The sequence below is a fragment of the Perca fluviatilis genome, chromosome 23, assembly GCF_010015445.1.
Source record: "Perca fluviatilis chromosome 23, GENO_Pfluv_1.0, whole genome shotgun sequence".
Classification (NCBI taxonomy): domain Eukaryota; kingdom Metazoa; phylum Chordata; class Actinopteri; order Perciformes; family Percidae; genus Perca; species Perca fluviatilis.
In genome coordinates, this window is record NC_053134.1 from 11,409,717 (window position 1) to 11,424,545 (window position 14,829).

A 14,829-nucleotide genomic window follows, 5' to 3' on the forward strand; every position below is an offset into this window, starting at 1 on the left:
TAAGCCTTAAAAAGGCATGAAAGTGAAAGAAAGGGGCTTAAGTTGCTGCTGTGTTGTTTTTTTTAAAGATTATTTTTTATTTTACTAGACAGCGATAGACACGAAAGGGGAGAGAGAGGGGATGACATGAAGCAAAGGGCCGCAGATCGAATTCGATCCTGGGCCGCTGCCAAGGACTCTGCCTTAATAGGGCGCACACTGGGCCTAGGTCGGCCCGCTGCTGTGTTTTTTGCAGGCTGTAATCACTGATAGATATCATTTATATGAATTGAGCTGTGCTGGAAGGAAACAACCTCAGCCTGGGGGAGCACAACATAGAGAAGAAGAAGAAGAAGAAGAAGAAGAAGAAGAAGAAGAAGAAGAAGAAGAAGAAGAAGAAGAAGAAGAAGAAGAAGAAGAAGAAGAAGAAGAAGAAGAAGAAGAAGAAGAAGAAGAAGAAGAAGAAGAAGAAGAAGAAGAAGAAGAAGAAGAAGAAGAAGAAGAAGAAGAAGAAGAAGAAGAAGAAGCCCCATCTGGATTGTCAACCATGGGACCTGGTGACAGTTAGGCTTACACCCTTTGCAACACATATTAAAACACACACACACACACACACACACACACCTGAAGCTTTCTCCCAAATCAAGTTTCACTCGCACAAATACACACCACATCAAATACCACATTGCACACACGGTATTGTCAGCGCATATGCACAGTCACATGCACACCAATAAGAAGGGAAACTCTGGTGCTAACGGTACTACACAAGCAGCTGCATAACAGGAGCCACTTTGAGCATGCAGGATTATCCGAATGTGCTCAACCCTGATAAGTGGCTTAATGCAACATTTCCACTGGACTTTTTTTTTCTGCTGAGGCTGAGACCCAGGCGCACAAGAAGCACTACTTATAAAGTTAGCCAAATCGAGCTTTTTGGGATTATGTCACCATGCAAGCGCTGCTATTTCAATGGGGGTGGGGATATAAGAGAGAGGGGGAGACATAGAAAGACAGACAGAGTGACAGAGTGAAAGGAGAACTAGAATTAATGCCTTGCGGTTGTATGTCTCCCCAAACCAGTGCAGTTTACATCCAGCGGCGGCCCTTTGCTGCATGTCGTCTCCCTCTCAATTTAAGGCCATAAAAGCCCCCCAATGCCATAACTTCAGCATGGCCCAAATCCGTTCGAGGTCACGGTGACCTTGACCTTTGACCTCTGAAATCTAGCCCATTTATCCTCGCGTCCAAGTGGACGTTTGTGCCAAATTTGAAGAAATTCCGGGCACCTGGGTAGCTCAGCTGGTAGAGCGTACACCCATATACAAAGGCTCAGTCCTCAACGCAGCGGCCGCGGGTTCAGTTACGACCTGCGGTCCTTTGATCTCTCGCTTTCTCTCCTAAGATGTCCTCTCAAAAATAAAGGCCTAAAATGGCAACAACAACAAAAAATTATCCTTAAAAAAAATAGGTGTTCCTCAAGGTGTTGAGAGGGGTGATATATATATATATATATATATATATATATATATATGTATGAGATATCCCCTTCACAAGAATGGGCTGGACAGACAACCTGAAAACAAAATGCCTCAGTGCTCCTCTCAAGTGATAATTAACTTTTTATCAACTTCTCTTATGTCTCAAGTAGCTCTTGGCTGGCAAAAAAAAAAAAAGTAAATGATGAATTCAAAAGAGTTGATCAAGGATGTATAGTTGCTGGAGTTGATGCTGTGAGCAAGCCAAGATTTCATCATCACCACCTGTAGCTGTAAATTCTTCTTTCAAAGACCAGATCAGGTATTGCACAAATCCCTTTCTGCCTCTGAGAGCTATCAAATATTGACTCTGCTTGGCCAAAAAATAAAAAGGCAGTCTTTTGAATATGGATATTAGATATGCTTTATAAAAGATCAAAAGCACCATACTCTCCTTATAGAGATGAGGAATAGGGGGTTTAATAGGAAAAAAGCATTTAATGTAGCTTTATTCCCCTAAAGCGGCGCGGTGGCATTAGGGCTTTGAGCTTTGGCTCAGCACACTGAGACTCAGATAATGCTTAGTCACATTCTAGAAAATTCAGTCAGGGGGAAATCTCCTTGTTTCCCTAGTCATGCAATTAGGGATGCCGAATATTGGGCTTTTCACAGGGTTCAGTTTCTGCCGAACCGTAGAACTTTTTTTTTCCCACCGAACCCCACGCTTGCTCTATGCTAGTCAACAAAATGACGACGCAGTTGATTATGGGACGGTGTTTACGTAGGTGGACCGTTCAATGCAGTAGGCTGTGAGAAAGTCAAAATGGAACTTGTGAGCAGAAAAAGTGTTGTTTGGCAATACTTTCAGTCAAAAGAAGGCGATTCAAGTCGAGCATGTTCAATTTGCAATGCCGATTTGTCTCGTGGTGGGGAGGACCCTAAACAATACACAACATCGCCGCTGTTAAAACATTTGCGAATGAAACATCCGAAAGAATACGAGTTGTGCATGAAGGAATCTACAGTCCGCAGCCAAAATACAGCAACTTCCGGTACGGCTAAGGAAGGACAGTCACTGCTAAAAACTTGTGTTAACCATTTGTTTACTTCATTAATGTGTTTACTGTGTTAATGGACTGAGAATGGGAGTAGGATTCGGTATTCAGTTTCGGCAGAATCTTAACCAGTGGATTCAGTATTCGGCCGAACCACCATTAAAAAAAATAAATAAATAAAAATTAGGATTCCGTGCATCCCTACATGCAATGCACTGCACTGCACTCTCAGGCAGTCTTGGGCTTTGAAATGGAATATTGTCAAGAGGAATAACTACAGGTCAATCTGATAACTCTACCTTGTTACTGGACAGGACAATTAGCTTTGCTCAAGTCCAGTTTGAGCTAGAGGACGCGAAGATACACTTTTAATGATCTGATAAGATCTGCAGTCACACCTCTGTATGCGACTCAAGTTCTCCTCCCCTTCTTTTCAGGTAAGACCCAGACCAGACAGAGTATTCCCTTTGAAATCCAGCGGGTCAAGGCCCAATTACCCAACTATTAAGGTAAAATCTTTTGTCTCGGTTTGTGTCAGAGAAGAAAAAGAAAAGAAAAAAAAGATAGAAAGAGGAGCTCTCTGGAGCAGAATTTCATGGAATGCAGTGGTCTTAGAGTCTTCTACTAATGCTCACTGCTCCAAATCTGTCTCTATAGAGCTTAGTGTTCAGAGACAGGATGACAGTAAGTGGGTCGACTGAGGTCCTTTCCTTGTTGGAGTGCAACATGCTTATGTACACTTGTGCGCCTACCTGCATCCAACTTGACAATTCAAGTAGGCCAAGGTAGCATAGATTAACTTTAAAACCTTGAGGGTTAAGTATTGTGTTTGCAAATAAACATTTACCAATGGAGAGTCTGTGATTAGTTCATCCAAAATAATTATTTCTTGTTAAAAAGGCAGCTAAAGGGTGATGCTTGTACCTTCTAATTATTTTTTAAAACACAATATATGGTGACAGACTGGTTTAATTCAGAGCTTTAGCCTTGTGTCTTAGCAACAATAAAGGAATGGGAGGGAAGCAAAGTTCCAGAAATCCTCTGTTATTGATTTTCCAGATTGAGGCAAATGGGCAAGAGCGCTCCACTTTAACCTAACTCACTCCTGAGAGCCTATAAGCACACCCTTGGGAGAACCAACTTCAATACTAATAAAATGTAGATGAATACAGTGGTGTATAATGCTTATAAATCTATATGTATATTTTAATGACAAAGAAGGGAAGTGTGACACTACATCTAGGTGGATCTTAAGAGAAATGAAAGAGATTACATTTTCTTTTGTGGGAGGGAGAGTAGCTGGTAATTTTTGGACTGTACTTTAGAGGTGTGTCTTCTTATCACATATTACAGCACCAATTAGGTTCCATTTGCATTCACACCACCCTGCATCTGGACATCCCTGATGACCACCACCTCCAACTGTAGCCTCAGTGATCCAATCTCTCCACGCTGTGGAGTGCACTTCCACCTGCATTTAGAGCCGTCAACATGTGACTGAATCATCCAGGATGCATTGTAATGCAGACTGTGAAATCATGCATACTTTTATCACGCTTACGACTCTAACTCCTTATGACACATACACAGTCATGCATACTTTCCTCTCCGATAAACACTACTGAAACACCCTAGAGTCTAAACAAGTAATACTGTAACATAGTTTGTTTTTAAACAGGCATAAAAACAGAGAAGGATTTAGATGTTGCGTCTGTGTGTGCGGAGGGCAATTATAACACACTGAACACTTTGAGGTATGAAGTACAAATGTTGCATGTGTTATTATGCATGCATGATTGTGTACTAAATTATTTTATTAAATTAGTATTGTTCCCTTTCTTTGGGTTGCATGCCATTGGTGCTAGCATGAGTAAACAGCTGATGTGTGTGTGTATTTTTTATATATATATATATATATATATATATATATATATATATATATATATAAAATTAAAAATAATAAAATTGGTGCTACAAACCTGAGCTTCACACACATTTTATTATCATCATGCTAATGGCATAGTTTGCACAGGATTTTTACACCTTGACAAGGCTATAGTTGCCCTATCTGCTTCACAAACACACTCATTATCCCCCCCCCCCAACAGGAACACCACAAATAAACAGCAGAATCATTATTCTCGCTTCACTCGTCAAAAGCCAGCTCGTGGCAGAATTTTATGTCATTAAAAAAACATTAATGAGGATGATTAAAATGATGTGATGAAAGGCTGGGACAGCGATATGAATCTCACGCCTGTACTGAATGCCAAAAGGAACTCTCTTGGCTTTTGGCTTTGAGTGGGTGAATGTTTTTTGAGTTTGTCAGGCTGTACTGCAAATTCTTTTTTCTTTTTTTTTTAAATTAGCCATACACTTATGAAAGTGGGTGATACCCGAAATGTTTGTTTCATCTATTGTCTGGGTGCTGTGGTTTGGAGCCCTGAAATCTGTACATTTGTTTTGTACATTCACAGCCCAACAGAAACACTGGTTGGGACACTGAGAATTGATTTGTGGAGGTTTAAGCTCCAAAGTCTGATACTTCAGCAAAATCGGAAGTCAGCTGCAAAACAGTATGGCATTTATGAGATAACTCTTGACTAGGGAAGTCTTTGTCAGTACGATTGTGCATAAATGCACCATTTTGACAAAGTGTTCCATGTTTTTTGCTAGAAAGACTCCAATCTTTTCTACAATGGCCCCCATTATAATGTGGACCCTCTGAGTCTGATGAGTGTTAAGAGTTAGCTATTTGGAAAAAAACAAACCATCATTCAACTCAGGCAGTGGACAACAGCTCCAGGCATGCCTGCGAGCAACAGCCGCCTTCTCAGCCTGTGCCATTACTGCCACTGTACACTCCGATGCCAACAACGTGGGCTTCGTTTTACTGATTTGCTGAGAGGACTCGGATGTAAAAAATAAAATAAAAAAAAGTATCTACTGTGTGCGCTGAAAACTTTATTTTAAAACAAACTGGATAGTACTGGTCTCGAATCTGGTTACAAATCAGTACTCACTATTTAGTTGTACCTAAACCATTTCAAACACTAAACCTAATGAAGTCAGTTTGAGTACTGTATTTCTTTTTCTCTCGGACAACCAACCTCAAATCAGAGTTTATATAATTAAATTTAACACAAAAAGCCGCTTGAGCCGTTGCTCAAGCGGTGGTTTGTCTCTAGCTCAGTGCTGGGTTCTGCTGGGTCAGATGTGTGTAAATCATAGCAGCCCCCTAGGTGTACAGACTCGGTAGATCAATAGACACAAGAGGGGGAAATCAACACTGCTTGTTTAAAGGGTGCGTCCCCGCCAATACCAAGCCCCAGGGCATCTACCAGGGCTACTTGGTATTCAAACTGAGAAAGGGGGAGAAATATATATCTAGCTCAGGGCTTCAGAGATGTGTTTGGCTACCGATGGGGTAAAGGGTGTTCGTGCGTATGTACAGCCACTGGGAGATTCCCTGTTTAGAGCTATTGTCTAATTTATTAAAAGCTGATTAGAGACAAATCAGGTTGATTCCCATACTCACAAAGAGCCAAACAGTGATTGGGAGCTTTCAATTTCTGTCACCGATTCTTACCTTTTTACCGATGAGCTTCTTCCTCAGGAACTCACGGGCCTCGAACATGTAGGGAATGTCGTAGAGCGGACGGAAACGTTTGTCTTTGTCCTTGTTCTTCTCCTGGGAAATTGGAGAGAAGGGTCAGGAAGAGGATGTGGGTGGGGGGAGAGCAGACAGAATGGAAAGAGAAAGATTATTAACATTGCACTGTCAAAGCTACGTGGCTCAACATATCCGCTGCAGATGCAGACCTCCGAGAAACACGCACACACAGAAAAACAAGTCCCACCTCATGCATACCGACATAAACACAGAATCACACACAGATTCAGCTTGCTTGTTGCCTCTTTTCCCTCTACTTAAGTCCTGTGACAGGGAGGATCTACTCTGAACTCACTGAATGATTTTAATGTCAAAAGCAGCATTTCACACACGCACAGTCGCACAAACACCTCCCTCAAACACTCTTGCTGTCAATACTGTCACACACACTGCACCAAATAATATACATAAATAAATCAAAGTACACAGTTACCAAGGACACGGATGCAAACAGCCAAGGCAAAGACACTTTGTGTTAAACTGATGCACAAAAAGGTGAGCTTACACCACGTGCATACTCATGGCGCATACACAGACAGATGTAGCCACATGTACACTCACACAGCTACACACAAAAACTTCCCTCAATACGCTCACCCACTCTCTGACAGGAGCAGGCCACAAATAGAACCCATTTGCATTTTCAAAAAGGATGCTGAGGTTTTGCGTTGCTCCCAGTGTTGAGACAAACACACACGTGCCGTTTTTGTAGGGACAAGATAATTAAAAAAAATAAAAAGAATACAGCAAATGACAATGACGCAGTGGGAAAATAAACGACAGGTGCCAAGGCTAGGAATGACAAAACTAGTATGCTCGCCACCCCTGACCCTCCAACAATCTTCTATGAACACCATCATTATCCGTTACACAAACAGAAGTAACACTCTTTCAAATGAACACACAGGGTTGGATTAATTCCTCATTTCCTCTTCTCTTCAATGGTTTTCATTAATTTTTAATGCCTCTCCAGTTGTTCGGAGCTGCCAGGTGTGGCACACAGCTGGGCTGATGGATGTGAAGAGAACACATGGGGAGTAAAGGCTGTGCGAGCATGTGTTTGTATGTTCGAGCATGTGCTTGTGGCTCCATTAAGGTCTTTCAGATAAATCTTGTGGGGACAAACTCCACTGGTGTCAAACAGAAAAATCTTACACAAGCAATGTTTAAATGAAAATGTCCTTACAAAATACTGTTAATATATAAATATTTTTTTAACTTAACTTATTGCCCATATTAAACATTGCCGGCAATTGTAGCAATACAATACCAACACAAACCTACACACACTATCAAGGAGAGGTTAAAGCAACAAAACAAGAAAAAAATAAAATACAAAAAATAATAAATAAAAAAGGGTCACCTTGTGGTTGATTCAACACATATTGACTACATAGAAGCAGGGTAAATAAATCATTGCACATCACAGTATGTTTAAGCTATTATTCTAAATCAAGGCCTAGAATGACAGAAGTCCATCTTCTTACGAACAAAGATACTTTCAACTGTAAAATAGCAGTCATATTTTCCATTGTACGGACCAGTTTGATTTATTTATTATTTATTTATTATTTATTTTAGCACGCTAGGCTTCATCCAATTAATAGTGATCATTTTTCTTGCAATCATTAACAAAATATGTAACATGTAGCGTTGGTTTCTACAGTAAAAAAAAAAAAGGGAAAGGGTCCAGAGGGAAATCCATTCTGAAAATGTTGTCCACTTCCTCTTTAATGTCTTTCCAGTATGTCTGTATCACAGAGCAGTCCCAGAATATGTGGGTATGGTCCTCCACCATGCGACATTTTCACCAGCAAATGTTGGGGGCATTGATTTTAAACATTGATACCTTAAAGGTCCCATGACATGGTGCTCTTTGGATGCTTTTATATAGACCTTAGTGGTCCCCTAATACTGTATCTGAAGTCTCTTTCCCAAAATTCAGCTTTGGTGCAGAACTACAGCCACTAGAGCCAGTCCCACAATGAGCTTTCCTTAGCATGTGCCATTTCTGTGTCTGAAGCTATTGAGGAGGAGAGTGGGAGTGGCAAGGTGGATGGTGGGGGTGTGGCCTTGATCAACTGCCACTTTGCTCATTTGAAAGCCATGATGTCTCTCTCTCATGGGTTGGCCAAATTCTCTGGGCGGGCAAAGCAGAGAAAGGGGAGGTAACCTTGCTCCTTATGACCTCATAACAAGCAGATTCCAAAACGGCTCATCTGAGCTTTCATTTTCTCAAAGGCAGAGCAGGACACCCAGGGCTCGGTTTACACCTATCACCATTTCTAGCCACTGGGGGACCATAGACAGGCTGGGGGAACGCATATTAATGTTAAAAAACCTCATAAAGTGAAATTTTCATGCCATGGGACCTTTAAAGAGGGGTCCTAAAGAATCTTATCTTCTCCTTCCAGTCAAATTATTTCCACATTTGACTTCCAATCCCTTTATGACTCGCCAGACATATCTTCCCATGTACCATCATCTATAATTGTATTGAGTTCCATTTCCCATTCACTTAATATGAAGGGTATTGTCTGATGTGTTTTTCATAAGACTCCTATAGATATGTGATACTTGATACCACTTGTTGAGAAATATGTATAAAGTCAGTTGGATAGCTTTTAAAACTATCCCAATGTGTGCTTTGTGATATAGTGTCGTATTTGTAGTTATCTATACAAGTCATTTGAGGGCAAGTCAAACTTTTCTTGAAGTTGTGAAAATGATCGCAATGCGTTGTTTTCAAAACAACTGATTTCTAATAGCCAGCCCCTTTTCCGCCCATCTTCTGTATGCTAAGTCCGTCACAGATGGGAGAAACTCAATGTTTCCAAAAATGGGCATTGCCCTTGATAGAGCTATAGACCCCTTTAACTGTTTCTGGGCACTGTTCCAAATCTTTAGTGTGTGTTTGACCCAGATGTTATTAATTCATATATTTTTTTTCTGAGCCTGCTGACTAAGAAATGGAAGAGTAGATATTGATATCCCTGTTAAGGAATTCTGTTCAATAGATAACCATCCAGTTTCTTCATCTTTGGTCACCCATGGCACTATTGCTCAAAGTTGGGCTGCGTACTGTTAATATTTTGACTAAGTCTCAACATGAATGCACAGAAGGCCTGTTGGATTGGCCCTGGTAACGAAGCTCTGGAAACTGCCAAATCTACCCGCCAGTTCCTTTAACCTTGGCAGGAATGTAATAACCTTTAAGTTTAGTTTTTCATCTCTCTTTTCTTAATCCCTCATTCTCATCCTTCTCCACTTTCACCAGCGGAGTCCGCACAGCATGGAACCTCGGAGGTGAGTTAATCTAACACATGGCTAGCGGAAATCCCCCACCGCTCAGCCAAGAGCCGATGTCCTCCATTTTGTGTCAGTCGGGGCTTACTGTCAGGGTCTTTCATCCCTACCAAGTCGGTTGCGGTGGGATGATGGGGCCTTTTAGGAGGACTGCCAGCCAGGAATCCTGCATTTTGTGCCGGAGGTGCAGACTAAGCTGTCCACTGCTGGGGATGAGGATAAATTTAACCAAGCGGGCATTGCTTGGATAAAATCCTTCTTTTGGAGCATATTTTCTTAATGTCATACATTAAGACAATTCTCAGACACTGAATGATGGTGTGTTTGCATCCTAAGGGGCTTTTACACACACAGCCTATTCATGGTAGTAATCCAAAAACAAACAGGACAACTTCAACAGGGAAAAGAAAAGAATGAACCTAGGAGGAGAGGGAAAGAAAAAAGAAAGAAAAAAAAAAATCATATTTAACTAATAAGCTGTTTCACTAGAACAGGAGACATGCCACTGAGGGCGAAGAGTAAATGTCAGCACTCCATGCCAATTAGGCAAAAGGAGAGGAGAAGCAGACAAGGAGGACAAAAGCTACTTCTCCATCTTTTGGAAAGTCTTTGGGGAATGAAGCGAGGCTGAGTTGAAGACAGCAAGGTGAAACATTCTGAAAACGAGAAAATTAGAGGAAATGTTACACCTACAAAATACAGGCAGTCATAGGAATCAATGATGCCAACTGATTACAACAACTGCCCAATAATTCAAATGAGCCTGGTCCTCTTTGTGTTCTAGCTACAAAAAGGAGTCCACAATACTCCACATCAGTTGCAAGGTTATTCAAAAGGGACATTAAGTGTTCCCTGACAGTTAAGTGCAATTCAAATTGTTGAAAATAAATGGGCCCACTGCCATTCAAACTAAACTCACACAAAGCTGATCCACCCTGATGAGTAGGTAAAAACAGACTGTGACAAGTCTTATTATTAGACTATCGAGCCAATTTCAACGTCAATCTCTCCAGACTGAGATAAACTGACAACATTAGCATTGTTGCATTAAGACAAACTCTGTGTACACCATCCTTAAATGGTTTCTATGCAGTTGCAGAAAGGTTACAGGAAGAGGAGAGAGTCACTGCCATGTCTCAACCGTGACCCAATAACAACAGTTTGCTCTCACTATCCTCAGGGGGAGTTCTGTTCTATTTGGGGTAAATTCCCTTCGTTCCAAATTACCAGCTAAAGCTCAGGAATCATCTTTGACTATTGCAGAGGCATGACGCTAGCTGGATTGTACAGTGTCGGAGGGCTGCAGGGGCTGGGCTGCAAATGTGTGGATGCTACCGCTGGAAGCATTTGCAGCTTCTGGAACTTCAAGGGTGAAATCATGACTCAGGAGCACGTTATGCTTTCTGATGTGCGGCGGTGGAGTCGGGGGAGTGTACAGTATTTGGCCCTAGTTTTGCATTGAACTGATTGCGAAGAGTGTGTTATTTTGTGTGCAACCTCTATTTTGAGAGAAATGCACTGCTGTGTGCGTGTGTCCCAGACAAAGTGGACATTTTTTGAGTAAGCAGAGCACTGGGAGCCTTAGACAAACGGTCAACATTTACAACTGTATGCCTCACAACATTACTCAATTGTGCATGCATAAACATTAAATAGTTGCAGAGAACTGGGAAGGAGAGAGGAAGACAATGCAAGATAAAGAGAAAGACAGAGTGAGAAGGCATATACTTCCTGAAGCAAGAGCATGAAGGATGTAGCTGGTTATGGTACTACAATACAAAATGTAATATATCTAATCTAATAACCTTACATTCACAGGATTATTGTCCATACAGCAGAATACAAATGAGTCATTACTACAGTGACATGAACTGATCCCCCGATAGACTCAAGAGAGATCCTGGATATCAGATTTAAAATTACCTGTAGTACCATAATAACAAGCAGCCACTCAATTCATCATTAGCTGGCCCTGCAGACAGACACCCTGATGCAGTGTTAGACTAACTGCAGGGTTACCTGCTAATACGTCTCCAACATTGAGGAATATATTCAACTATTCAAAGCATAGAGCAAATTTGCACAGCTTACACTGGATAATACTGCATATATTGCACCTGTCTCAAACACAAAGCGCCCATTTCTAAATGGCCTGTATCAAAACAAATTCTAATCAAAAATGATTGATTTTTATTCTATGTGCGCTTGACAATACGGTGTCTCTCAAAAGTAACAATCGCGTTATCTTTTATTGCAGAACTTTGTATATCTTACACTGGCAAGCCAAGTTCTTGCTTTTTCAACACTGTCTGCCAAATAGTGCAATGGGGCAAAGAATATTCAGCCAGTAGTAAGGAGGGCTACTGGCTACCAATCTGCCTCGCCCAGCCAATAGTGCACAAGTGAATCACAAAGTGGGCGACCCTCCTCCCTTGTCATCGTCCTCCCAAACTTGAGGTCAAAGCATGTCATGCCAGGCTAGGAGGCATGGCGAGGGCACACACATGGCTAGACATAAGAGAAGGAGGATAGGGAGGGAGAGAAAGACAAAAATAAAGGAGTGTAGGAAAAGAGAAGCAAGCCACAGTCGCAAATAGAAAGTAGAGAGCAGATGGGTCCATCCGCTTAAAGGCTGGCTACCATAAAACTGCTGCTTCCTTCAAATCTTTTACGTATTCTCAGTGAAAAGTATCAAACTTCAAGAATGATATTCCTACAGTGACTAGGGCTGGGCGATAAAACGATAACGATATGTATCGCGATAGACACGTAATCAATATCAATAGAAAATGCCGTCGATAAAACGTTCGATAACTTGTTTTTCTTCTTCGGAAGAAACCAGAAGTTGCAAAGCAAGTTTGGTTGCATGAACAAAGGCACTCACTCTCTGGTAACCTAGCAACGTAGGGAGTGACACTCTAACAGCCAATCATGTAACAGTATCATGTTTGGTTGCGCCACATTGCTGTCTCGTGTTGGATTCTACAATAACAGAACCGGCGGCGTGGAGCGATAAGTGGAAAGTGAGTGCGCGCGAAGCGAGGAAATTGTTGATAAAACAGGAAAAGTCAGTATGGCAGTTTTGGGATTTTATAAGTCTGACCGTCGTCCCCACCAACACTACCGCAAACTTGTTTTACCACCTTAGCCGCGTCACACTTTGGAGCACAGCCGTATTCGTCAGCAACATCCAACATCTGCAGCTGCTACCGCACCAAGCAGCACCCCACCATGGAGAGGTACTCTGCATCAGCGCCTTACTAGAAACTAACGAAAGAAATACGGAGGCAGACGTGCTGTGAGCACTGTCCAGAAGCCAGGTTACCAACCTAGCACTAAACCTGCAGAAAATTGTTCTTCTCAGGTTTCAAGTTTCTCTATGTTTATATTTAACACTTTGCACCATTTTATTACACCTTATTAAGCAGTTCTTACTTATTCTTTCTTCACTGTGATTTTAGACTTTTTATACATTTTTTAAAAACCGTCTTTTTACAGACGTTTACATTTTAATTATTTGAGTGATTTCCATGGTTGTGTTGACATTTCTGCTTTTATAACTGAGGGGATTATAATCAGAGGAAGGTTAAGTTTAAAATAAAAATGTTTAAATTTAATATATTTTTCTCCTGGTCCTTATTTTAAATAGGTCATAAAAAATATCAATAATTATCGATATCGACCGATATGAAACACTTATATCGTGATACAGTTTTCAGCCATATCGCCCAGCCCTAACAGTGACATTTGCCCGATTCTGTTCTGAAAAGCCACAGGAAGTTAACACAAATATTATCTTACTGCATTACACAAACCAAAAGTCTATTAAAACAACACCCAAGCCTCCTCCCAATTCTTGTCTTTCACATTGCTGTTTTGTTACTTGTTTGATAGCTGTTATCTTCTTACCTGTAGGTCTGTCTTTTGGTCCCATGTTATAGTTTTGTTTTTTCTTGGTATAGGACATACATTTTCTATTTGACAGCATTTGGATGATTTCTTTATCCACTTCCATTGTATTTGAGCATTCTGCCCTATACTACAGTACAGGTGAACCTGTACCTGACTAGCTGTAGCAGCAGCACATTCTTGTTTCCATATTCTACCACTTCTTAGACCTTTATGTCTTGATGTCATGTGCATTCACAAGCAATGGAAACATACTAATGTATAGCACTTGATACCAAATGATAGTTATGAAGATGTGGAAATTGTCAGATTCTGCCTACATACTTTGCCAGACTTTTCAGACCTGTGTTGACACAGCCGTATTTACAGAAATGCTAATCAGCGCGCTATGCTCCAGTATAAAAATAAACCTAATAATGTGAAAGTAAAAATAAGAAGATGAAAGAAGAGAGAGGGGGAGAGAGGCAACGAGATAGACAGGTGGTTTATGGGAGGCAGGAGCAGACAGCACAGAGATAGATGTATTGTGAGACTAAATCATCTACAGTACAAAGTCAACACACAAAGGGGGACTGTAGAGAGGTTACATGAGTGGGCAGGACTGTAAGGAGTAGAGGGGGATGAGCCATAGTCATTGTGTTGCCTTATATAAGGACAGTGAGTTGACCTCTCTATGTGCTCCATCAGTACTCTTCTTAACCCTACTTAAACCACATAAGCATACAGATGCATCACAACGCATGCAGAAACACACACAAACACTCAAGACATCGTCAAAGCAGATGCACACCAACATAGCCAAACAAACCGATTGTGAGCGATTGAGTGAGAGGGTGTAACAGTGAGTCACTGAATAGAAATCTCTCTCTCCCCCACGCGTGTTTACGCTGGGCTTGTCCTGCTGCACAGAAGAGTAGAAAATAAATGGAGAAAGAGAGCAAAAAAAGTGGACGAGAAGAGAAAAGAGGGAGGAGGAGAGAGAACAAAAAGCTGACTCCAACTCCCAAGCTCAAAATAATTCACATCTGAAGATATGCCACAGCAGTTACACTGGGGGGAGTGGAACCAAAATGAGAGGAAAAAGGAGTGTGAAGAGAGCAAGTGAGGACATTTGTGTGCTATGTTATGCTGCAGCTAGACACCATTGGTCCACCAATCTGAGCACAATAAGTATAGTCACGAGAGGGGGATGGAGACTAAAAGGAACCAGAGGAGATGGGAGGAAGAGGAGGAGGAGGGGATGGCAGGAACGGTCACAGTTCATCAGTGCACTTGTACATCGCATCTGGCCTCGGTTCCCCCCGAACAGTACACACACCCAGACACAAACATAAAATGGCCTTGCTTGCAGGATGCACGGTGAAATAGTGCACAGACACATCCAGACAGACCGAGATAATAATGACAACTGGCAACAGAAAATCCCCAC

The 14,829-nt window shown here is 41.5% G+C and overlaps 1 protein-coding gene across 1 annotated transcript in view; it reads right to left on the bottom strand.

Annotated features, from left to right (window-relative positions):
* The window catches only part of snd1 (staphylococcal nuclease and tudor domain containing 1), a 178,449-nt gene that overhangs the window by 139,723 nt on the left and 23,897 nt on the right, over positions 1 to 14,829 (bottom strand). The window contains exon 11 of the mRNA XM_039791245.1: positions 6,102 to 6,203. Within this exon, the coding sequence (XP_039647179.1) occupies positions 6,102 to 6,203 (102 nt within the window). The remainder of the gene's footprint in view (positions 1 to 6,101; positions 6,204 to 14,829) is intronic.